This window comes from Dromiciops gliroides, chromosome 2 (assembly GCF_019393635.1).
Source record: "Dromiciops gliroides isolate mDroGli1 chromosome 2, mDroGli1.pri, whole genome shotgun sequence".
Taxonomy (NCBI): Eukaryota; Metazoa; Chordata; class Mammalia; order Microbiotheria; family Microbiotheriidae; genus Dromiciops; species Dromiciops gliroides.
The window spans coordinates 137,853,903-137,880,103 of record NC_057862.1 but is presented as its reverse complement, the minus strand read 5'-3'; the positions used below and the strand labels follow the sequence as shown (position 1 = coordinate 137,880,103).

The following is a 26,201-nucleotide window of genomic DNA, read 5'->3' as shown; positions in this document are numbered from 1 at the left end:
AGTATGTTGGGATGAAAAGCCATTGTGTGTCTGGTAAATAGCCCCAGGCAGCAACTTACCCAGTAAGGAATCTAATAATTCTTTTACAACATCCATGTGTCCAAAATAAGCGGCCACCACAGCTGGATTATCATCATTTGGTTCTGTGGGTAACTCAACAAATTTTTCTTTGAGAAGGTACCTCACTGCTTCTAGATCTCCATAGGCAGCTGTGATGCTCAAAAGCTGGCACTAGAGAGAATGGAGAAAGACCCAAGCATAAGTTTCCTCTTAAAATCCTGAGATTATTTAAAAATCATCTCACAGACTAGACAATAAATTGAGAAACAGGTTGGTTATAGTGAGTCAAGGCCTAAGTAAGTTTTGGAGAAAATCACTGAATGCAGATGGAGAACTATGAAGCATATCTGTATCCTGAATGGGTGTTTAAAGGTCCAGTCCAGACCCTTCATTTTGCAGATTAAAGAGTTTTGTGGATTTGGCTCAAGGTCACAAAAGAAATAAAATGGACTCAAGATTGGAACCCAGCTGTTCTTTCCCACTATGTGTAGCGCATAGAAAGAGGCACTGGATTTGGAGTCTGAGCACCTGGGTTCACATCTTAGGGCTTTAGTTTCTTCAAATGAGCTTTAAGATTTCTTCTGGGTCTAAATCCTATGATCTTGATTTTGTGATCCAAAAGAAACCAGCTTGAAGATTTCTGTGAGGATTCTTACTTTGCAGTTACCTGCAATATTGTGGTATCATATTATTAATTTGATTCACTTCAACATGTTTATTAAGTACCTAGTGTATGAAGAACATAATGCTAGGTGATCATTTAAAAACCAATGTTAGATAACATTTCATGGGACTTAAAATCTAGTGAAAACTTATAATGTATTCAGCAAACCTGACCCCCTGGGCCAGGCTGAAAACAGAAAGCTCTGCATTTAGTCTTTTTCCTTAGTTACATAGCTAAGTCCCATAACTCATTGAACTAAGTCACCACATCACAAGAATTCTGGGTTCAATCAATCATGAATGCAAACACAGCAGTTTTCTCCAGTACAAGTATCTTTGAAGCAAGCAAGTTATTGATTCCTTACTTTCTCTTTGTTTATTATCTTAACCAAATCTATTCTAAATCTCATCTAAATTTATTCCTGAAAGGTAGATGACAGTAGTATTTACTGCTTACTTCCTCTTTCTTTTCCCAAGGAACACAGTGCAGAGATCAAAATTCCCCTTCTGTGGGTCTTTAGATAATGGAATTTCCCTCAGTCTAGACAATTAGGTTATTGGTCTAGAATGAGTCTAACAATGTGAGAGAAAGTTTTGAGCCTATGCAGATAGACCAGATGGGCCTTATTTAATTTTGTTTGGGGTGTGCTAGGAAGAATCTTCACCATAATTGTTCAAAAGCTCCTCACATTAATCACTGTTGCCTGAAATTTCACCATAAGGGATTTCAATCATTTAATTTTGTTCTCCACTAAAATAAAATACTCCTGAAAGGAGATTTACACATTAATCTTTCCAACTACTTTATGCCTTAGGAATAATGAAGTTATAATATTGGATCCTAAGAACAGATTGTATAGGGATTAGGTTGGAGAAGTGGGGGCCCAGGGGGTTAAGGAGAGAAGAATAATGAAAGTAGAAGTATAATGATGCTCATCCTTCTTAACCTCTCTCTGGTGATCACCCTCTTCTCACTGACATCATCTTCTCTTTAGGTGTCTGTGATGCTAGCTACTCCATCCTGGTTTTCTTCTTACCCATCTGATTAATTCTCAGTTTCCTTTGCTGGATCTTTACCCAGATCATGAGGTGGGTGTCCCTCAGGGTTCTGTACTGGGTCCTTTCCTCTTCTCCTTCTGTCTTATTTAAGTTGGTGATCTCATCAGCTTTCATGATTTCAATTATAATCTTTGTGCTAATGATTCTCAGTTCTACTCCTCCTGTTCTAATTTCACTCCTAACCTCCTAACTCATGTCTCCAACTGACTATTCGCCACCTCAAACTGGATGTCCTCTAGACATTTTTAACTCAACATGTCGAAAACTGAATTCATTACCTTTTCTCCCAAATTCTCCTCCCTTCCAAACTTTCCTAGTACTGTCCAGTGTACCCAGTCTCCCTGGCTCAAAGCCTAAGTGTCATCCTTTAAAAAAAATTATTTTTATTTATTCATTCATCCATTTATTTGTTTGTTTATTTATTTGTGGGGCAATGAGGGTTAAGTGACTTGCCTAGGGTCACACAGCTAATAAGTGTTAAATGTCTGACGCCAGATTTGAACTGAGGTCCTCCTGAATCCAGGGCCATTGCTTTATCCACTGCACCACCTAGCTGCTCCCTAAGTGTCATCTTTGAATCTTCACTCTATCCTGCCTCCCATATCTATTCTGTTGCCAAGGCCCATCTTTCTTTACCTTCAAAAATTTCTCACATATGTCTCCTTCTCTCTTCCAACACTGCTACCACCTTTGTGAAAGTTCTCATCCCCTTACATCTGGACTATTTCAGTAGTCTACTGGTTGGTCTCCCTGCCTCAAGTTTCTCCCCACTGCAGTCCATCCTTCATTCAACTGACAGATTAATCTTCCTAAAGCTCATGTTTGAACATGTCACTCCTCATTCAACCAACTTGAGTCTCCCTATTACCTCTAGGATCAAATACAAAATGTTCTATTTGGCATTAAAAACCCTTCACAACCTTGCCCCCACTTACCTTCTCAGTCTTCTTAAACCTTACTTTCCAACACATATTCTTCAATCCAATGACACTGGCCTTCTTGCTACTCCTCAAACAAGAACAAGACACTCTATCTCTTGTCTCTGGGCATTTTTTACTGGCTGTTCCCCATGCCTAAAATATTCTCCTTCCTCATCCCTGCCTCATGGCTTCCTCCAAGTCCTAGCTAAAATTCTATCTCTTATGAGAAGCCTTTCCCAATCCACCTTAATGCTAGTGCCTTTCTTGCATTGATTATATACATACATATATATGTATACATGTACACATATATGTATATACACAATTATATGTACATATGTGTACAGATACCTACCTACCTATCTACCTATCTACCTACCTATCTATCTATCTATCTATCTATCTTGCTTGCTTGCTTGCTTCCTTGCTTGCATACACAGTGGCTGTTCTCTCCCTAGTAGACTGAGCTCCTGGACAGTAGGAACCATCTTTCTTTGTATCCTCAGTGCTTGCCACAGCGTCTGGCACATAGTAGGTGCTTAATAAATGCTTACTGACTGACTGGCTAAGTTGAAAACAAACTTGGCTAACTTTACACTTTTTCCTGAACCATTCCTAGTAAAAGAAAAGGAATGCTATTGGTAGAAATACCCACTAGTGTACCTAACTCTCTACTTACAACCTATTGAACCCGGGTTTAGAAGTGGACCTCAGGGAGTGGTGGAAGCAAAGTTCACTTGGAATGAATTTTGTTGTCTATTGTTAGCCTTAAAAGCAACAAGGAATCACAAAATTTCAGAGTAGAAAGGGAATTTATTGAAAAAAGATGCTTCACTACAAAATATCTCACATAGTCTTTGCTTTAATTTTTTTAAATTCCCAAACCTAACAAGTACCAATCAAAATGAGTATTTCTACATACATGGTAGAATAAAAAAGGCAACCAGGCATAAAATTATAAATCTCTATTTTGTATGGCTTGATTTTTCCTTTTAAGCATATGATAAATGTAAAACTTTCAAAACTGTCATGCTTATCTGTGTTTCATTCTGGACTTCTTTCTACTCTCTTTTGTACATTTTTAGATGCTTTTTATATCTTTAGATGATTCTTTTTTCTTCTTTCTAAAAAGAGAGAACTCTGTTTTTGTGGCAAACCTATTGCTCACCTCTGTCCTAACTCTTTCCAATTGAAAAAAGAAAGAAATCTCTATCACCTTGTGGTCAGCATAGTGACAAGGCTCTGAATTTGGCTAGACTGGTCTGCTGATTGCATAAAGCTATTGGGGGAGAGGGAGGTGTGAGAAGAGAAAACTGCAAGAAACTCTACTAATCTCATCTCCTTTCCCTGGTGAACTTGAGACTCACAAATCTTGGTGTTCTTTGATTTTTTTAATGGAGGTACAATTTAAAAAAAAGAGTGCTAGACTCAGAGTTAGAAGAGCTGGGTCTATCACTGCATGGCTTTGTGGACAAGCCACTTAGCCACTTAACCAAGTTTTGGGTATATTTGCTCATCTTTAAAATGAGAAGGCTGGACCAGGTAATCCTTAAGGTTCCTTCTAGATCTAAGTGGCTGATCTGATGGTTCTAAATCTCAATATAACCCCAAGCACATTGATTGTTCCTTATACCATGTTTTTCTGATTCTCCATCCTGGGTAAAAAAAAATACATGGTTTTCAGTGTTGCTCCAAAATTAGAAAGGATATATTTTAATCATCTCTGAAGAGCTCAGCAAGTTTTACAACTTCAGTTTCTAAATAAAGACTTTAGGTCAGTCAAACAATGGAAATGTCTTCATCTGTTCTATTTTTCACTGGGGTGATTGGGATAGTTATTTCTGATGGCTTTGTCTTTTACTGAGGGCAAGAGTATATCAACCTATGTTGGTATGGCATCAAATGGTTGCTCTCCTGCTACCTGTATATAGATAGGGAATTTTAAAACAAAATAAAAATATTTCATAGGGAGTGGAATGGGAAATGAAATTGCTAAATCTTAGGATCTGAAATAGCCATGTTTATCCCAAGTGATATATTAATGTAATAATAAAAACAACATAATGTGCATTTTGTCTAATGCAAGACCCAATAGCCCTGTAATCTATAACCCAAATTCCAGGAAAGCACTTGCATTAGCTGAGATGCTATTGTAATTGATTAAATGGTTCACCACATGCAACAACCAGCAGTCTAGACTACAGATGATTCAATGTTTAAAAGCTTTATTCTCTAAAGGTGGTAAGTAACATCATAATAGATAGTGAAGGAAGGAGAAAGCTAGAAGAATAGCAAGGCTGTAGGTTCAGGTGAACCCTGTGTGTCAGTCAGCCTGAGAAATTTCCAAAGATCTCTAGCCTGGATTGGGCTTGAATCTTAACAAATTTGATAAATCTTGAAATTTAACAAACTCTGGTCTTTTAGAGCCAAGTGAGATTATATTCACCTTCATGATCTAGTGGTGAACTTTACTTCCAATTGAGTAGTATCTCTCTGTCTCTGTCTGTCTGTGTCTCTCTCTCAAGTGAGCACAGGGAATACTCCAAATGAATATGGAAGATTTTCTGTCTTCTTTTTCTTTGTCTAGAAATCTTTGTTAGAACAACATACTTTAGGGGCAGCTAGGTGGTACAGTGGATAGAGCACTGGCCCTGGAGTCAAGAGGACCTGAGTTCAGATCTGGCCTCAGACACTTAACACTTATTGGCTGTGTGACCCTGGGTAAATCACTTAACCCCAATTGCCTCACCAAAACAAAACAAAAAACCAAAAATAGTCCCTCCCTATCTCTACCTCTTACTTTTCTTCAGTGTTCACTTCAGATGCCAGCTCCTATATGTACTATGTGTACATAGGTATCTAAAGCCATGGAAAGTTTTACTGTTAGATTCTTTCTTGACTTTCTCCTGTGAATTGTTTTGGGTGTAGGCACTGCTATTCTTCTTCCTATATTGTAATTACTCTTTTGGTGGATACATATAGTCAGTTTTCTCACTCTACTCACCTTTTGAGTTGAAATTCCTTTCAATTTCACTTACAAGACTCTAAACAAATAGATATCTTACCAGTCATTGTTAGACATGCTCCAACCTGGGCAAAGAGCTTGTCTTTTCTTTGTTTTATTTGTTTGTTTTTTTCTTGTGGGGCAATGAGGGTTAAGTGACTTGCCCAGGGTCACACAGCTAGTAAGTGTTAAGTGTCTGAGGTCATATTTGAACTTAGGACCTCCTGAATCCAGGGCCAGTGCTTTATCTACTGCACCACCTAGCCATCCTGTTCCTTTGTTTTAATCTTTGATCTCAAAATTCAATCCTATTCTGGGGCACCATCTTATTAACCAGCTATTACTTTCTAAACCGTCCCCTCTCTTCTGAATCCCTTAGCTTTTAGGAGCAGTTGTGATAAAACATCACCTCTAGCCATAAAACCTTTAGTTTCTTGCTCAAGAGTTCATAATTTTAAGCAGTGTTTTCTGTGTTCCTTCTGGTAACTAAGGGGCAGATTCTTTAGTTCTGGACCTTGAGTCAGGGATACTTGAGTGCAAATCCTTCTTCAAACATTTATTAGTTGTCTGACCCTGAGCAAATCACTTAAGTTCTATCTTTCTCAGTTTCCTTATCTTTCAACTGGGGCTAATTAAAAAAATATCTACTCCTCACTCTAGCATTGTTGTGAGAATAAAACGAGATAACTTTTTGTAAAGTACTTTGCAAACCTAAAAGTATCATATAGATAGTAGTTAGTATTAGTTTTGTTAATATTTGTGCCTACATTGGTCATCCTACGAGGTCATCATCATTTTTAACAAGTCTCTGGAGAATGTCTGTTCTAGGTTATGCACACATACAGGAAGAAAGCAAACCTCTAGTGTTGTCAGATCAACCAATAAGAGGCCTCAGCACCCCTCAGCCAGGAGGCCCCAGGCACTGCTACTCATCCCTTCTTCCTCTGACAGTGACTGGCTACATTTTTATCTGATAGCCACTGTGGACAGAGGTCACCATTTGGAGTACAAGCAGCTGCTGAGTCTACAGACAATATAGCCCTAACCTTTTTAGCAAGAGACTTCCATCAGCTTCTTAACTTCAAGTGTCCAGTGCTCCTTCTTCCCTTGGCTTCCTCTGCATGTCATTCTTTCACCCTTCAACTTCTGGACATGATCAGTATCCCCCTAGCTGTCTCTTCAGATCCTTTTCTAAGTTTTCACTTTGAATTCCTTCTTCATGAAAAAGGACTTTGATCCTGCCTTCTCAACTAATCTGTATGTTCAATAAGGACAGGCAATATGGATTATTCCTCTTTTTATCCCCATCACCTTACTTTTTTTAAAGAATACACTTTTATTCTTCCAAATGACCTAGAGAATGAAGAGGTATTCTCACCTCTTCTGAGAGAACAGTGTGTTCTTTGACTAGAGGATCCTTGGATATAGCAGTAATACAAACCCCTCACACACAGGGCTGGGATACTTTTTGGGTACATGTCATACCACCCAGTATAACCCTTGGGAGAGGGGCTATTTTCTTTCTATCTTTCTAGTCCTAGCCCATTGCACAATACATGAAATGAGCACTTAATATGCGATTAATTAGGTTGAAAACCCATTGTCACAGTTCAAAGTGTCACTTCTGGGGGGAAGGTAGGTGGCACAGTGGATAAAGCACCGGCCCTGGATTCAGGAGGACCTGAGTTCAAATCCAGCCTCAGACACTTGACACTTACTAGCTGTGTGACCCTGGGCAAGTCACTTAACCCTTATTTTCCTGCAAAACCAAAAACAAACAAAAACAAAAAAACAAAGTTTCACTTCTAAGTAAACTCATGAACTGAAATGAGTACAGTTTAGGAGGCAAATTAAGGCAGACTCCTCACTATATTACTTCAATAGACTTCATGCTACCTACATTGGCACCTGGGTGCCTTCCCCCTGCCTCTATGCCTCCTTGTTCTTCATGTATCTAAGTCCTGCCCTTCTGTAGAGGCATACCTCCTCTATGAAATCTTTCTTGACTGTCCCTGCCATAGTAAGGAATAATGGAGTAATTAATAGATTGATCCTCTCAACTCCTATAGCCTTTATTGTCTACACCCTTCTGTCAACATGTCACATCCTAACAAATATTGGATATTTTTTCTATGCATCATCCTGCCTTCCCAACTAGTCTGCATGCAACATGAGGACAGGAAATATGGCTTATTCATCCTTTTATCCCTGGCACCTGGTAGACACCCTTATCCCAGATAGTTACTTAATAAATGCTCACTGTTCATGATCACAAAGTTAATGATAACAGTAGTGAATGTGAGCCAGCATGATCCTAGAACTAGAGAACAAGGAAAGAAAATAGGAAATTAAAAAAATTCTATCCTTAAACTTTTCTTTCTTTTTTTGTTGTTAGATCTGTCTAATTCTGTCTCCCTCCTAAACTATTCCTGGATTGCCTTCTGCTGTCTATCTCATCATCTCTCTAACTTATTCTACCACCGAGAGACTTTAAAAAGTGAATTGGGGGGCAGCTAGGTGGCACAGTGGATAGAGCACTGGCCCTGGGTTCAGGAGGACCTGAGTTTAAATCCAGCCTCAGACACTTGACACTTAACTAGCTATGTGACCTTGGGCAAGTCACTTAACCCCAATTGCCTTACCAAAAAACAAACAAAACAACAAAAAAAAAGTGAATTGGGAGAGGTGGCATGGAGGAGCAGATAGAGAGCTGCCTTGGAGTCAGTAAGACTTGGACTCAAGTGCTACCTCAGACACATACTGGCTATATCAAAGCTTCTTAAACTGTGGCTCGCCACCCCATATGGGGTCCCATAACTGAATGTGGGGATGGCAAAAAAATTGGCAACAGTACCATGTTAAGAAGCTTTGTTATATACCTAAATACTTTGGGTTGGGTAAAAATTTCTTGGTGGTGGGGGGGGGTGGGGAAGGGGTCAGGAGTGGGAAAAATTTAAGAAGCCCTGGGCTATATGATTACAGGCAAGTCACATAATGATAGGTTGCAGAGCAGGTGTTGGTATGCATTGATAAAGAGAACTTCCTTCCTTGGACCAATGAAATCATAGGTTTCTAACAAAAATACAAATAACCCCCCCACCCCAAAAACCCCACTCATCCAGATAAAGTGAGTTGGACTACCTAAATAAATCACCACAGCAAATTACACAATGATCAAATATTTTTTGTCTTTCTTATAAAAGTTATTCATTTATTGTCCCCCAACATGACTTTTGAAAATAATTTACTGGATACTAAAATAAAGTGGGAAAAGTTAATTCATCAAGTACATTTCTTACCCTTCAAATGTGAAATATATATCCACTGACACAAGGAGAAGATCTAGAGATAATCTATTTTGTGGACCAATAGCCCATGTACAATGGATGTGGCTACCATTTAAAAATTTTCCCAAGGAATAATGACTTTTCACAACTGTGCCAAACTACTAGCATCAATTCTATCCAGCTTTCTATTTATATGAAACAGTGAATGGTTCCTCAAGATGTCTGCTATGCATTTGAGATCTAAAGCATGCTCCAAAGAAGGAGTATCAAACTCAAATAGAAACAGATCCCTGCAGGCTACATATTGACTTAGAAAACCACAAATTAACATCACCTATGTTGGATTGTATTTTTATTTATTTTGTTAAGTATTTGCCAATTACATTTTAATCTTGTTCTGGGTATACTAGGGAGTTTTGTAGTTCTGCAGTAAACCTAAAGCTGACATTTGATCATTCTATACTTCCAGAAGAACAGCACACTTCTTCAGAGCATTACAGTGGAAGTTCAAGAACAAAGTAGCTTAAGCAATCAAACTGACGCTTTCACTCTTTAAAGCATATTGTGAAATCAGGAAGCTTAAAATTAACTCAAGTACAAAAATGGCAGCAGATGGAGAGACTACCTGTGTTATAATCAATGGTTCAGTATCTCATAAGAAGCTAAATTTTATTTTAAAATATATCATCTTGTTCATCTACCTGACAGAACAGGACTGAACATTTAGTCGTGCTGCTAGCTCTTTCCACAAACTCCCTCCCCACATCCCACAAAAAGCATTACAATAACCAAGAGTTTGTGTCTTTCATATCAAACAGTGAATCTCTCAAATTTGAGAACATGTAGTATTCACCCTACCTTTTCCAGATGTGATATGCTCTCTTCAAATACTTTAACCAGCTCTTGGACTTTACTGGTTTTTCCCTTTTTGTATGCTGCCTGAATGCTTTCTATCATAGGGGACTGGTCTATGGAGACATTGCCCAGCGTGGACTGTTTGCTGCCCATGTCCACGGAACCTGTGGTAAAAAAAGAACAAAGAAATGATCATCATCACTGCAGACGCTGCACTTGTGAATCATAGCAAAGGAAAAGCAAAGGACAATCTGAGTTAGTTATATAATTTTTTGGTGCATTAAAAATTAAGATGGAACCACCTTAACTGTTTCCTGTCACCAAGGTATTACACATGGAATCAATTACTTTTCTCCAGGGATTTCAAATTGTTTCTAGAGGGTGATGACTTCCTTCAGCTACACTGCAGGTGATTTCCAAAGGGAGGTTTCTTAATAACTAAAAGATCAGAAGATGCCGCAGCTGAATTCTGATTCACTGAAGGAAGGCATCTGGCAGCTGAACGAGCTCGGTGAATATAAAGGCAAGAATGCCACCTGGAGTAGTTCGGAGGAATTGAGTTTGTCCTATTGACAAAAAGTCAGTTTGGAATTACCATTTCAATCCGGCTGTTAAGACTTATTTGCTAGATGAAGAGAAAAGGCATTGAAGGGAAAAGGTACTGTATTCAGAGGTTCCTCCCCTAACCCCCATTTAAAAGATGATGTTCAGGAGATTAAATCAGGCACATGGTAGTGGAAGACAAGCTGGATCTTGGAATGTGAGTACTTGGATATTTCTCTAACTTTCCTTCTGCAATAGAAATACCCATCTAACATGGTGAATGGGAAAAACACAGAACCAGGAGTCAGAAGACCATTATAATTCTCACTTAACAAGTCTCAACCTTATTGAGACTCATTTTCTTCACATGGAAGATGAAGGTGAGCTCTAAGCTCTAACTCTCTGTCTCATTGTCTCTCTCACTCCTAAATCCCTTGGATTCTCTGAGATTTGGCTTTGCTTTAGCAGTAAACCTATGCCTTGTTTCCATCTTGTTAACTGCCCAAATGGTACTAATATCATGTGTTAAATGTGTACAGAAGTGTACTGAAGCCATCTCTAACAGGCAAATAAAGTGTTAAATTTTCAACATGAGGATTTACATCTCAGAAATCATCCTACAAATCAGGGCTTGATTTATTGTTTTATTGATTGTCTAGACTTAAGGAAGTGTTAATAATGCCGATTTAACTTAAAAGCGTGTGTGCAAACATTTCCAGAGCCTAGATTGTTAAACATTTATCAGTACACCCCTGTAAGGCTCTATAAACATTGCTTGAGCTCATCAGTGGCACCACAGTAGAAAGCTCAGAGAATGAAATCATCACCAGATGGAAGGCTGGTGCCTATAGGCTAACAATGACAACAATAGTAACAATAATGACAATGACGGTGATAATGGCGATGGTGGTGGTGGTGATGATGATGATGCTAACTAGCACTTGTATGACACTTTAAGGTTTGCACAGTGGCTCAACACCCATTATCTCACATAAGCTTTACAACATCCCCCAGATATTGGACACTAGTAGTGACTTCCTAGTTTTAAGCTTCCATGTATGTTTAAAAATGTGCAAATTTGGCAGAAGGGCATTCTGCAGGAAGCAATGATAGGCTGAGTGAACAAGTCTGTAGTACTGAATGCTAATGTCTTGCTGAAGACAGAAAAGTAGCACATTACATTTGTAAAGATCAGAAGACCTGATTTAGTTAGAAAACCTGGCTTTGGTTCCTAGCTCTTCTACTTCCTAGCTGAGTGATCTCAGGAAAATGGCCTCACATTTGGACATTATTTTCCTTATCTGTGAAATGGGGATGATATTTGGGGAACCCAACTAAGAGGATTGTTGAGTGAGGATCAAATGAAAACAAATATAAAACATTTTGTAATTGGAAGGGACCTTAAAAACCATTAATACAACATTTCATTTTCCAATTAGAAAATTGAGGTTCAGAGAAGCTAGATAGATTGTGAACTCCATGAAGCCCTGGAGCCATGTCTTATTTTTATATAGATAGATAGATATCGATATCTAGATATCGATATCTATATCTATAGATATATCCTTGTCTTTACCAATGAGTTTTGAACATAATAGGCAGCTAATAAATGCTTGTTGAAGTCTGAAGTTAAAATAATATATAAAGTTGGGGCAGCTAGGTGGCACAGTGGATAGAGCACCGGCCCTGGAGTCAGGAGTACCTGAGTTCAAATCCGGCCTCAGACACTTAATACTTACTAGCTGTGTGACCCTGGGCAAGTCACTTAACCCCAATTGCCTCACTTAAAAAATTATATAAAGCACCTTGAAAACCTTTGAGTGCAATAAATGAGCAATTAAAAAAAATTTTTTTTTATTTAGAATTTTCCCCAAGTTACATGTAAAAAAAGAAAAAACAAACTTTTCCTATTGATTTTTTTAAAACTTTGTATTCCAAATTTTCTTCCTAAATGAGCAATTAAGATCACCCTGCTAAAACAATAGCTAGCATTTATATGGCACTTTAAAATGTGCATATATACATATATGTACATACACATATATATGTATGTATGTATGTTTATTTCTCATTTGATTCTGACAACTCTATGAGGTAGGTGCTATAATTATTCCCATTTTACAGATGAGGAAACTGAAGTTGAGAGACTCAAATAACTTGCTCAGAGTTACATGGCAGTGAGAATCTGACCCAGCACTTAAGCACACACAGTCTTCCTGACTCTAGGTCCAGTACTCTATCCACTTTACCATTTAGCTAATTAACAGCAAAGTCAGAACTAGAGAATTCTGGTCTCCTTACTCTTAGGTCCATTTTTTTTTTCTAACACACTATACTGATCCTTCTATATTTAAAGAGATGAACTCTATTTTCCCCAACCATCAAAAATCAAATGGTCGAAAGGCTAGCCTCCAAATACTTTTGCATGAAAATGTATGGTGTACCATGACACCACCAGCCAGATATTTTACATACTGAATGCAAGGTTGTCGAAAGAGAAGAAGGGCACTTAATAATCTACTTCAGGGTTTTTAAAATCTGAACACAAACAATCCTGTCTTTTTAAAACCTGTCACTCTGGAAATCCTTATAATAGTTACTATCATACAGTTATCATTTTATTATTGTTATTATTGCTATTGAAATGATCAGATGAGACCATCCTGTGCTTATAGAAAGTTATTTTTCCCTCCCCAGTGGCAAGCTTTTGGGGATCAGAAGAAAGACTGGGTTGAGATGAATATGTAAGTAGCTGTCAATTTAAATAATGCAGTTTCAATGACCAACACACACTGAATACTCCTGATTAATTATTTACTCCTTCTGAAGACACTGAGATATCTGAGACACCTCCAGAGATTCCACATCATTAATATGAGCTTGCATCCTTGAATCCACATATACTTCCTGATGATGGAGGGCAATTAGCCAGAATGAAGAAAAAGTTCATTTTCAATAAAAAACAATAGCCTTCGTTAGGCCCTATTTATTATTATAGATTAAAGGGATGCAGTTTTCTTTTTTGATACATAGATGAAATGAGTTTTTCTATCCACACTTTAGGAATATGATGTAAAACTCAGATTCTAAGTGAATATCGTGCATACTATATATGTAAGAGCCTAAGGTTGCTTTTATAGTCATTTAATTTGGGTATATACAACTTATATGTTATAAATTAAATGATGCAAGGAATGCTTTGAATATAAAGATCAATAAAGCAAATCCTGGTAATCTGTATATCCTGAGATATTTGACCATAGTGATCTCTAATCTACATCCCTCCTCCCTTCAGCCTCTCCTTATTGTGTGGCTTGCAAGTTAGAATAATTTCTATTAAATCGATGCCTTGTTTTTCATCAAATGAAATTTGATGCACATGAAACACTTTGTTACTGAGAAGGGCTATGGAAAATGTACCTTATTGCTAAATTTTTTTAAAATTTAGTCCTTTCATCTTTTCTAAATGTTGTGCCAGATGCTTTTCCTCAGTGTCAGCTGAATGTTTAATTCAATTTTGCTAACCAACAAACATTAAAGAAAAAAAATCAATGAAAACAATAATTTCTCAACTAAGTATACTAACCAGCCAATTTCATTTGAGCTCTTTAAACCATAAATATAGTTGAGTCTGTATATATTTCAGTTCTAGATTTTTAAAGATTGTTACATTGAGGTTGAAACATAAGATTGGGGGAAAGTATTGTGCTTATTTGTAATTATGTAAGTAATCACATTTCTAACAGTTATCAACCTTATGGGAATAAGAGTATTATGTATTATGCTAAAACAGGAAAAGAACTTTAGCTCTCAAAAAAATCTAGAAATTGTAATGCCATCCAACACTCTCTTTCACAGGCATCTTTCACAGCTCAGGGAGAGAATTTTTCCTGTGGAAACAAGGACAAAAAAATGACTCAGAGAAGCCACAAGATCCAAGCTCTTTTAGCTTAAATGCTAAAATTAAATTAGTTTTTAAGTGTAAAAAAATCATTAGATCAGGACTCAATATGCATCCATAAAATTCTGCTTAGATTCTTAATTTTTCAAAATGCTGAAAGGAAAGGATAATCTATTTGTTGGCATTTCTATGATGAAAACTTTTTACTTAAAGCATCAATTGGGAAAACATGATTTAGAGAATGAGCTTTTGGTGATATTAAAGAAAAATTGCTTGAGGATGCCAAAAATTCAAGGGAATATTATAGTAATAAAAAAGTGATTAATGACATTATCAGAATCATAGTTTTCCAGTTTTCTGGGATGCTATCTCACTATATAATAATGACTATTTAAATGACACACTAAGCAATCTAGCACATTGCTGATGTTCAAAATGTTTAAATACTAATGTATACATATAAATATTTATTAATTATTCAATTCTTTCCCCATTGTTCAGGACAAATGATTTTCCACATCCTTAAACATTTTACATGTGCTAGGATAGATCCCTAACTATTCATTGTAATAAAATCACTTTTCCTAGCTTCTTTCTTATTCTCTTCCTTTTAGAATCAAGAAGGAAACAAATCTTAAATGTTTCAATAATACAGAGATGGAGCAAAGGATTTGTTGGCAAGTATAATTTCACAGGTTGCAAATACTGACCTTAGTTTAACGAAATACCAACACATAAGTTGAAAAACTCTCACATAAAGGAAAACACGTATGCAACAACTAAAGCATTATTTGCAAGTTTAAGAAATGTTACCTTAAGACACAAATTAATTATAATACTTTGAAATTATGTAGAGATTATTGGGCATTAATAGAAAAAGTAAAATATAGCTATTTACATTGCATAAAGATTGAACAAAATCAAACTATATATCAGTCTGTTACTAACCTGATCATAATTTTTAAAGGTAGTTTCTAAGTTGTCCTTCAGAAGGTATCAGTGCATTCAGAAGGGCTCTAAGAGCTGCTGCTGTTGCACGGTGGCAGCACCATAATAACCTCCCATTGTAGTCAGAGCTCCTGCTCCATCATTACTGCAGTACCCAGGTCTAACATCCCTTAGCTGGAAGAACATCACTTTCTTTGTCTGAAGTGACTATGGGCTGCATATTTAGCTTTGGCAGCAGTTTTCATTTCCATGTCCCATTAGGGTGAAATTCAACCCTTTAGTTCTTCAGGGAACACTCACTCAGAGGTTAGAGAGGGAGAGGGGGTGGGGGTACAATATCAGCTCCAGGCTGACCTCAGATAATAATTCCTCAACAGCACCAGATGGTGGGCACTCAGCTCGATCAAATTTTGACTTATGATGAACATTCCAAAATAAGGTAAGTGTGGTAAAAAAAATTCTAAATGGGTCTGTTTCAAAATATTTAAAACGATGCAGTAAAGCAGATACCAAACAATTTTTAATAAACAGAAAAGTTTCACAACACACATTCATAAATTTTTATGTGTATGAGTCACCACAGAATCACTGAAAAGGGATTTCTTCTTTGGATTTTTTTTAAAACAGTGTATTTTAAAATGAACCCAGTAAAAAGGAATAATTTTACTCTGGGTCAAAAGACATTAAAGGAACTGCTTCTTGTTGAAACACATTGGAATACAGGTGGCTTTGTAGACAGAAAAAAATCCCACATACACCAAGACCTAGAGCTTCTTTCTGGGGGACAGATGCAGAGAACAACAAAATGTCCGGGATCCTAATTCTGGAAAATAGTACAGTGGGCAGAAGTGTTCCATATATAAGCAAAAAGGGAGTTACCCATGTGCTACCATTTTGCATGATATAAAATTTATAATGTACAGGATGAACTTCATTAAGACTTTTGGGACATACTGTATTTAAACCTTAGGACAATGTGGTGTTAGCAACCATTAAAAACCCAAGTAATGTTTAAAGGTCAAGGCAGCAAATTTTCTTATTTTTCCTGTAACAAAAAGGGGGGGATTTCTCAGAATTTTCCTCACCTCCAAATCCAATTAATGATACAATCATTAAAACATCTCATCTCTTTGTATCATATTTTGTAATTCCTATACCAGGTATTATGCTTGTTATCCAGCAGAGGACTAAGAAAGGAAAGAAGGGAGGGAGTGAGGAAGGGAAGGAGAGGAGGCATGGAAATAAATATATAATGAAAGAAGAACAAAAAAGATGGAAATATTCCCAAAGAGCTATGGGATTGTGCATATTCTTTGACCCAGTAATGCCACTAGGTAGGTCTGTATCCCAAAGAGATCATAAAAAAGGGAAAAAGGACCCATATGTACAAAAATATTTATAGCAGCTCTCTTTGTGGTGGCAAAGAATTGGAAATTGAGGGAATGCCCATCAATTGGGGAATGGCTGAACAAGTTATAGTATATGAATGTAATGGAATACTATTGTGCTGTAAGAAACTATGAGCAGGCAGATGTCAGAAAAACCTGGAAAGACTTAAGTGGACTGATGCTGAGTGAAATGAGTAGAACCAGGAGAATGCTGTACACAGTAACCGGAACATTGTGTGATGATCAGCTGTCATAGATTTAACTCTTCTCAGCAATACAACAATCCAAGACAATTCCAAAGAATTCATGATGGAAAATGTTCTCCACATCCAGAAAAAAGAACTGTGGATTCTGAATGCAGATTAAATTTCTACTTTTTGGTTTTTTTTTTTTAGGTTTTCCCCTTTTGTTCTGATTCTTCTTTCACAACACGACTAATGCAGAAATATGTTTAATCTATATCAGGTTGCTTTCTGTCTTGGGGAGGGTGGAGGGAAGGGAGGGAGGGAGAAAAATTTGGAACTAAAAATCTTATGAAAACAAATGTTGAAAACTATCTTTACATGTAACTGGAAAATAATATAATACTTCTATGACTTAAAAAAGAAAGAAAATAACATAGAATAGGAAAACATAATTGTCAATAAGGAGAAAGAAGTCATCCCTTTGGGAGAAGTAAGAATCACATAATAGCTTCTTTTGCCAACATCCCTTAATGTACCCCCATATCAAAGGTCCACTATATGACTAGAAAAGATAGTTTCAATTCCTAATCTTTGGAAAAGAAATTATGGTTCCAAATTCCTAAAGGCTCAAAATATCTTTTATTTAAAATTGTGAATGAATGCAAGTTACTGTAAGATATTTGGCAAGGAAGAGCTGATATGAGCTAAGAAATAGTCAAGATCTACAAGGATAAAAATTCATATTTATGCAACTAATATACAGGACAAACTAGAGATTCTAAGTCAAGAAAGTAAATTTGATCACATAGATTATCACTGAGATCCGGTGGGATGAGAGCCATAATTAGACCATGGCCCTGGAAGGATAAACTTTATTATTCAAAAGAAACAGAATAGACAGGGTGGTTAGAGTTTCTCATGTTTTAAAAAGATATAATCTTGTGAAAAAAGATCCAGGAATTAGTTGGGGTGGGGGATGCTTGGTGGAGAGCATTTGATAAAAAAAAAATCAAAGTAGCCAAAAACTGGCATCAGAGTATACTATAGATAACCTGAGCAAGAAAAAAAAAAAAGACACAGATAAGAAGCTTAGGAAAATCACAAGGCTGATACAGAATCACGAGATAATATGAGAAATATGAAAAAGTAATATGATAAAGTCAAGTATACAAGCATTTATTAAACACCTGCTGTTTTCCAGGTACTGTACTATAAACACTGGAGATAAAGTGAAAGGCCAAAAACAGTCTGTTCTCTCAAGGAGCTCAAAGTCTCATTTATTCATTTATCCAAACACCTAGTGATGCTCTCTACCTCTAAGGAGAAAAGAACAAATACTTTTTTTGACATGCCTTAATGACAAAAAAAAGTGGAGGAACCATCAAAGGAAAAGACTATTTTGGATCTGTTATCACCAAAAGAGAGAAACTATTTGCTGTGGTGAAAATGATGAAAAGAAGAGAGCAAATTCAAAACTGTCTTAAGAGTCAGGTTTAAAGGATAAGAAAGGCAACATCAAGGGTTAGTTTCATAAGAAACTGAGATTTTGGGGGAGCAGATTTCAAAAAGTTTGGAGGAAGAATAGGTAGGATCGCATGCTTTAAAAGTCTTCCAAGGAAGTCAAATCAAGAAGTATATATAAAGGTCTAAAGAGGGAAATTCTAAAGATACAAAATAAAACAATTTTTATAAGGAGCAAAACCAGGAGTTGCCTAAAAAACTAATGTGGATGCATAAGAAACTCAGCAACTTAAATTTTTAAAAGTCACATATGAAGATCGATGTAAGGGCAGGTAAAAGGATGAGGGAAACAATCTGGCACAATCTGGTAAGAAAATTGTTAGGAAGTTTTTCCCTTTTGCTCTGATTCTTCTTTGACAGCATGACTAATGCAGAAATAGGTTTAATGTAATTGTATACATATACCCTATATCAGATTGCTTGCTGTCTTGAGGAGGAGGGAGGGAGGAGAGGGAGGGAGAAAAATTTGAAACTAGAAATCTTATAAAAACAAATGTGGAAAACTATCTCTACATGTAACTAGAAAATAATAAAATACTTTTATGATTAAAAAATAATAGGGGGGCAGCTACATGGCTCAGTGGATAAAGCACTGGCCCTGGATTCAGGAGGACCTGAGTTCAAATCCGGCCTCAGATACTTGACACTTACTAGCTGTGTGACCCTGGGCAAGTCATTTAACCCTCATTGCCCTGCAAAAAAACAAAAAAATAATAGGGGGGGCAGCTAGGTGGCACAGTGTACAGAGCACCAGCCCTGGAGTCAGGAGTACCTGAGTTCAAATCCGGCCTCAGACACTTAACACTTACTAGCTGTGTGGCCCTGGGCAAGTCACTTAACCCCAATTGCCTCACTAAAAAAATAAAAAAATTTTAAAAATAATAGGGACAGCTAGGTGGTGCAGTGGATAAAGTGCTGGCCCTGGATTCAGGAGGACCTGAGTTCAAGTCCAGCCTCAGACACTTGACACTAGCTGTGTGACCCCAGGCAAGTCACTTAATCCTCATTGCCCCACAAAACAAAAACAAAAACAAAAACAGAAAACAAAAAACAAATAAAAGAATGTCTCACTCTGAAAAAGAAAAGAAAGAAAGAAAAGAAAATTGTTAGGAGTATGAAACAAGAGAATCAGAATAGTGAGAAAAGATAAGGACAATTTTACAAGTTTTTTTTTTTTAAGTTATATTGGGTAAAAGATGAGGCTCTAAGAAGACATAAGACTGCAGTAGTGGGGATGAGGGATGATGAAAAAATGATAAAATGAAAAATTAGAAGGCAGGGATGCTCATTTCAAGTTTGCACATGATACAAAACCAAAAGGAACAGCTAACACACTAGATGACAGACTTAGGATTCACAATCTTCACAATAGTTCTCAAAAGAGGATTTGTAAACTCTTAACAATCATATGAAAGACTGCTCCAAATGAGGTAGAGCTGTAAATTAGTTCAACCATTCTGAAAATAAATTTGGAATTATTCTTAAAAAATTGATTAAAATGTCTACACTTTGGCTTAGAGATCGCATTGCTAGGAACATCCCAAGGAGATCAAGGAGATCAAAGACACACACACACACACAATTCCATATGCACCAAAAACATTTACAGCATCACTTTCTGAGGTAGCAACAAACTGAAAATGAAGCAAATGATCAGGGTCAGCTGGCCAGCAAGATGTCAGATTAGTTACTTTTTACAAATCTCTTCAACCCCTCAACCTTAAAACAAAGAAAAGGAATTATGCATCACATATAAAGTAATTGCAGCGTATGTCCCAAGAAAAGGCCAAAGAATCTCATTCCCACTACTTAAGAAAAAAGTCAAAATTAGTACCAGTGAACTGTAATACTTAGATTTCTCACTCAGCACTTCTATCCCAATGTCCTGATAGGCAGAGTCCCCTGTGATTGCAATTATTCTGCTGGAAGACCCTGCAAAAAGTAGCAATTACTTATCTGTAAAATGAAGTGGTTGGACTGATCTCTAGCTCTATCATTCAATGATCTCTATTTGACAAGTACTGCTGGAAAAACTGGAAAGTTAGATGAGAAGAAATTAGGTTCAGATTAACATTTTAGACCACCATATATGCTACAATGTCTTGGTAGTAACAAAGAACTAGAGACAAAGTTTAAGACTGAAAAAAGAAAAAGAAAAAAACCCCATACTTTCTGGCATAGTTTTTTTTTCTTTTTTAGTCTCGAGTTCTCTTTCTCCTTCTATCCCCTGTCCCACCCATTAATAAGGCAAAAAAAAGATGTACCCATTATACAAATGAAGTTAAATATGATATTTAATCTTCATTAGCCATGATCCAAAAAAAAAAAAGAAAGGAAAGGAAAATTAGGAAAAGAAATAAAAGTATGCTTCAGTCTATACTCTGAGACCAGCAGTTCTCTATCTGGAGGTGAAAGCATTTTACATCATGAGTTCTTTGTAATTGTGGTGGATTGCTGTCTGTTTCATCAGAGTTACAAAGTCTTTCACAGTTGATTGTGTAGATTTTGATCCTGATGCTGCTCACTTCACTTTACATCAGTTCATACAAGTCTGCCCAGGGTTTCTGAAACCATTCCCATCATCATTTCTTATAGTACAATAGTGTTTCACCACATTTATATATCATAACTTGTTTAGTCATTCTCCAAGTGATGGGCATCCCCTTAATTTCCTCAAAAAGAGCTGCTATAAGTATTTTGTACATATGGGTCATTTGCCTTTTTTTAAAAATCTTTTTGGGGTTTAGGTCTAATAGTGGTATCTCTGGATCAATTTTTTTGCAGTTTTATAGCCCTCTGGGCATAGTTTCAAATTGTTCTCCAGAATAGCTGGACCAGGTCACAACTCTACCATTTATAACTCCCTATTTACAAAGTAGGACATAGTTACCAAATTGTGGTATATGAATTTAACAAAATATTATTGTGCTATGTGTAGTGATAAATATGAAGGATAAAGAGAAGTACAAGAACACATATTTGGTGGTTGTCTTTCATTCTTGAAGAGGACCAAAATGACATCACTATGTTGAGTCAAGTTACGGGGGCAGCTAGGTGGCGCAGTGGATAAAGCACCGGCCCTTGATTCAGGAGGACCTGAGTTCAAATCTGGCCTCAGACACTTGACACTTACTAGCTGTGTGACCCCGGGCAAGTCACTTAACCCCCATTGCCCCCCCCCCAAAAAGAGTCAAGTTACAGTATGTCTAATTGTTGCTGATTAGACCAATGTGAGCTCAGAATACTCTACCACAGGTAGGGCACAGCATGTGAACAATTGGGGTGGATTCTCTAAATTTGTGCATGTCAAGTTTCTTTTGAGCTACTTCAATTCTGCTTTGCTCATCGAACACAGCATGTTCCTTTGATGAAGGCACTACATGCTGGGCAGTTCCAGTGTCTTCCATGTCATGTAATCAATCCCAAACTTCTTAAGAGAGACCTTGGGAGTGTCCTTGTAGCACTTCTTCTGACCACCATGTAAGTGCTTGCCTTGTGTGAGTTCTCCGTAAAACAGTATTTTACAACAATTTAAATAAAATTTATAATTTAGTTTTTACAAAAATACAACTTTACAGCAACGTAAATGAAAAGAACAGAAAAAGAAACAGAGCACAATATCATCATGATCATACTTGTCCCTGAAAAAGACATGAGAAAATGGACCTCCATGGCTTCTTTGTCAAAGAAGGGAGAGAGCAGAGTACAGATGTGGAACATTTGCTTGTACTTTCGTACTTGGTTGACAGATTGGTTAGTGTTATTGAACTGCTTTTCCCCCTCTCCAACTAGGTGGCGCCGTAGTGCATAGAACACTGGGCCTGGAGTCAGGAGAATTGGGTGTGACCACGGACAAGTTATTTAACCTGTTTGCCTCTGTTTCTTTATTTGTAAAATGGGAACATTAAGAGCATCTACTCCCCAGGGTTGTGAGGATCAAGTGACACAATAATTACAATGTGTTTAGTACAGTGCCTGGGACTGTTATAATATGTTGTTGATGATGGATGATGATGGATGGTTCTCTTGGAAAGAGAAGGGAAAGGGAATATATTTAGAAATGGCATGAAAAAACAAAAGGCACAAAAATTTTTTTTTAAAGTAGATGATCACTGATTAGGAAATAGCTAAACAAAGTGTGGTACATAAAGATGATGGAATGTTGACATATTGTAACAATGTAAGAAGAAAGAACAATAATAATGAAAAGCTAAACACTGCAACCATAATAGCCAAGTATGGCTCTGGAAAAGAGATGAGATAATGCCACCTCTCTCCAATTTTCTTGCAGAGATGAGAAACCATATACATACTATAAAACTATTAAACACAGTTGGTATGCTGGTTGGTTTTGCCAAAATGACTTATTTCTCCTCTCCTTTTTATTTTATATTCTAAGAAATGTCTTACTTGGCAGAGGAATTATCACTCCTAGATAGTGAAAATGATGTAAAAAAGCAAAATAAAAGCATATTAATGGGGGGTAACCAGGTGGCACAGTGGCTAGAGCATCAGCCCTGGAGTAAGGAGAACCTAAGTTTGAATCAGACCTCAGACACTCACTTGCTGTGTGACCCTGAACAAGTCACTTAACTCTGACTACCTCCCCTAAACAACAACAACAAAAAAAACCCACAACATATTGACAGGCTAAAACACTGAGTTAAGGTATAATAAGATGCAATTTACTGAGCATAAATAAAGTCTTATACTTTGTCAAAAATCAACTTCACAAGTAAAAGATGGGGGAGATATTGCTAGAAAGCAATTTGTCTAAAAAAACATCTGGTTATGTTACCCCCTCTCTCCCAGCCCCAAATCAACTCCAGTGGCTATTTATTATCTTTAGGATTAATTAGAAATTCTTTGTTTGGCATTTAAAGCCTTTCATAATCTCGTTCCTTCTTACCTTTCCCCACCTTCTTATACCTACTTCTTCTCCATATTCTCTATTGTCCAGCAATGCTGGCCTACTTGCTGTTCCTTAAACAAGACACTCAATTTCCAGTCTCTTGCTATTTTGTATTGGTCACTCCTTACATATGGAATACTCTACCCCCTCATCTCTGTCTATTAATTTTCCTGAATTCTTTCAAGACTCAATTCAAATTTCATCAACTGCAGGAAGCTTTTCCCAGTCCCCCAACTTCTAATGCCTTTCCCTCTATGACTGCCTTCCATCTCCTTAGTATATATTTTGTATGCACCTAGTTATCTCCCCATTAGAAGGTAAGCATCTTGAGGGCAGGGTCTAATTTTGCCTTTCTTTGTATTTCTAGGTTTTAGCACAGTGCCTCACACATAGTAAGAACTCTATAAAGGTTTGTTAGTCAGTCAACATTTATTAAGCACCTCCTTTGTACCGGACAGAACTTCTACCACTTGAGCCCATTAGAGCACTAGTCAACATATAATGATAATATTAAAAACACTGAAAACCCTGAAACTGCATCATAAGCATGGGTTCTCTCTTTTAAACTGATGAAAAAGCTACCATCTTTGGAATAACCCTTGGATATTAATTGGTTAACTTTTTGTTACTTGGTTAAAACAGCAGCTCTGTGTTTCATTTTTAGCCAACAGGCCCATGTTTGAAAGGAAAGGAAAAAGTCACAGAAAGTTCCCAATTAAGGGGAAAGTTTTACAGTCAGTGTGGGTCAAAATCCCAGAAACAACATTTGGAGTCAATTGTACAGTAACTGCTCTAAAGTCTCTGATGGGGACAGTTATAGTAACATAAGCTGGAGGTAACTAAACAGCCAGACAAGCAATTCAGGGTCCTCTTCAGGGATAAATGACATAAGTACTATTCCTAAAACTGTCAAATGATAGCCCTGGAGTTGAGCACGTCACTAAAAGACAGATGATGCTAGGATCATACTAAGAATTTTTTCCAGCATAGGAAAAAAACACCACACTGGATGTCACTTCTCAGAACAGAAAAATTTCCTGAGGTCAAAGCCAGACACAGTCAAAAGCAGCCCTGCCTCCTCCTCATCTATTGTCTAAGTTCATTAGGACAATTTCAAGATTGACTGAAGGAAAGGGGATATATAAGAACTGAGTTTTGTATTTTTGTTTTTGTTTTTTTGCAAGGCAATGGGGGTTAAGTGATTTGCCCAGGGTCACACAGCTAGTAAGTGTCAAGTGTCTGAGGCTGGATTTGAACTCAGGTCCTCCTGAATCCAGGACCGGTGCTTTATCCACTGCACTACCTAGCTGCCCCTTGTATTTTTTTTAAGAAGAATTCCTTAGGAAAGCAAGTGAGTTCGTAAAAAGAACTGAGTTATCTCATACTATATACATTTCATTTGAAGCTCACAACTCCATTAGGTAGGCAGTACCAAATATTATTATTTCCATTTTACAGTTGAAAAGTGAGACTCAGAAAGATGAAAAAGTCTGACCTTGGTCTCTTTTCTTCCTCCCTTCCCCCTCCTATTAATCTCTCTGTCTCTATCTCTCTCTGCCTCTCTCTGTCTCTCTTTCTCTGTCTCTGTCTACCCCCCCTTTTTTTTCTCCCTCCTCCCTCCAATGAGAAATCTCATTCATTCTTACAGCTTTAACTACCTAACTTTAATGCAAGTGGTTCCCAATTACATCTTCAGTCCCAACTTCTCCTTTGAGCTTCAAAGACACACCTCCACCTGCCATCAGAACATTTCACTTTCACTACTTACAACTTTAAGAGACAGAACACCCAACACAACACATGAAGCTGCTGTTTTTTAAAAGTCCATTGCAGGATGTTTGATCACCTGAGGCTATAATAAAAGATGTAAACCCCAGCAAATGTGATGGTGACAGACCTAATCTTGGACCTTCTTCACTGTAAAATGGGTACCCACATTAGAGGTGATGGTGACACGGGTACAATGGTACATACAGAAAGATGTTCTGTCAATGTCTTGATGGTGGCTAACACTCAGGTCAATTTAATTGGCACAACAATCTCATGTAATAAGGGCAAACCTCTTGCTCTTCAATTTAGGACAAAGGTCTATATGATAACTATCAATCAAGAGCTGGTTGAGAACAATGTATTATATAATACTAATCCATCACCATTCTCCCTGTCACTCAGGCTCCCAGCCTAGCTAGGTTCACTCCTTGACTCTTCACCTGCACTCACTGCACATATCCAATAGGTTGCCTTAAAATCTCTCATTTGTGTCTCCTCTATCACAACTCCTATCCTGGGATAGAGCTTCATCACCTCATGCCTGAACTATTGCACAGCAGCTGGGGGAGTCTCCTGACCTCAAGTCTCCTCCCCCTCTAGTCCATCCTCTCTACTCAAGTGCCAAAGTGATCTTCCTAAAGTGCACATCTGCTCATTTAAATCCTCTACTCAATAAACTCCAAGGTTTCCTTTTTATCTGCAGAATATTAAAGTCTCTACTTGGCTTCTAAAGCTCTCTACAACCTGGCCTGTTCCTACCTTTCCAATCTTCCTTTTTTTAAAAAAAATTTTTATCTTATTTTATTATCTTATTTTATCTTTCCCCAATTACATGTAAAAACATTTTTAACATTTGTTTTTAAAACTTTGAGTTCCAAATTCCCTCCCTTCCTCTTTCCCCACCCGCGTCACTGAGGACACAAGCAATTCAATATAGGTTATACATGTATAGTCATGGAAACCATATTTCATATTAGTCATGTTGAGAAAGAAAACATAGCCAAAAACCAATAAAAATGAAGTTTAAAAAGTATGCTTCAATGGTACAGAAGAGTTCCAGGGAACTCATGATAGAAGAGGATCTCCAAATCCAAGAAAAAATAAAAAGAAAGAAAGAACTGTGGAGTATAGAAGCTGATTGAACCATACTATTTCTTTTGTTTTGGGTGCTGTTGGTTTTTTTTT

The 26,201-nt window shown here is 37.2% G+C and overlaps 1 protein-coding gene across 4 annotated transcripts in view; it reads right to left on the bottom strand.

The window, feature by feature from the left end:
* The window catches only part of LRRK1 (leucine rich repeat kinase 1), a 174,837-nt gene that overhangs the window by 111,638 nt on the left and 36,998 nt on the right, over positions 1-26,201 (bottom strand). For 2 of the 4 annotated variants that reach the window (XM_043989261.1, XM_043989258.1), the window contains 2 exons: positions 9,852-10,012; positions 60-231 (listed from right to left, as the gene is read on the bottom strand). In XM_043989261.1, the coding sequence (XP_043845196.1) occupies positions 60-231; positions 9,852-10,001 (322 nt within the window). In that variant the 5' untranslated portion in view covers positions 10,002-10,012. Of the gene's footprint in view, positions 1-59; positions 232-9,851; positions 10,013-10,150; positions 10,276-15,240; positions 15,336-26,201 lie in introns of those variants that run through there. The other 2 variants (XM_043989260.1, XM_043989259.1) reach the window with 2 other exon arrangements.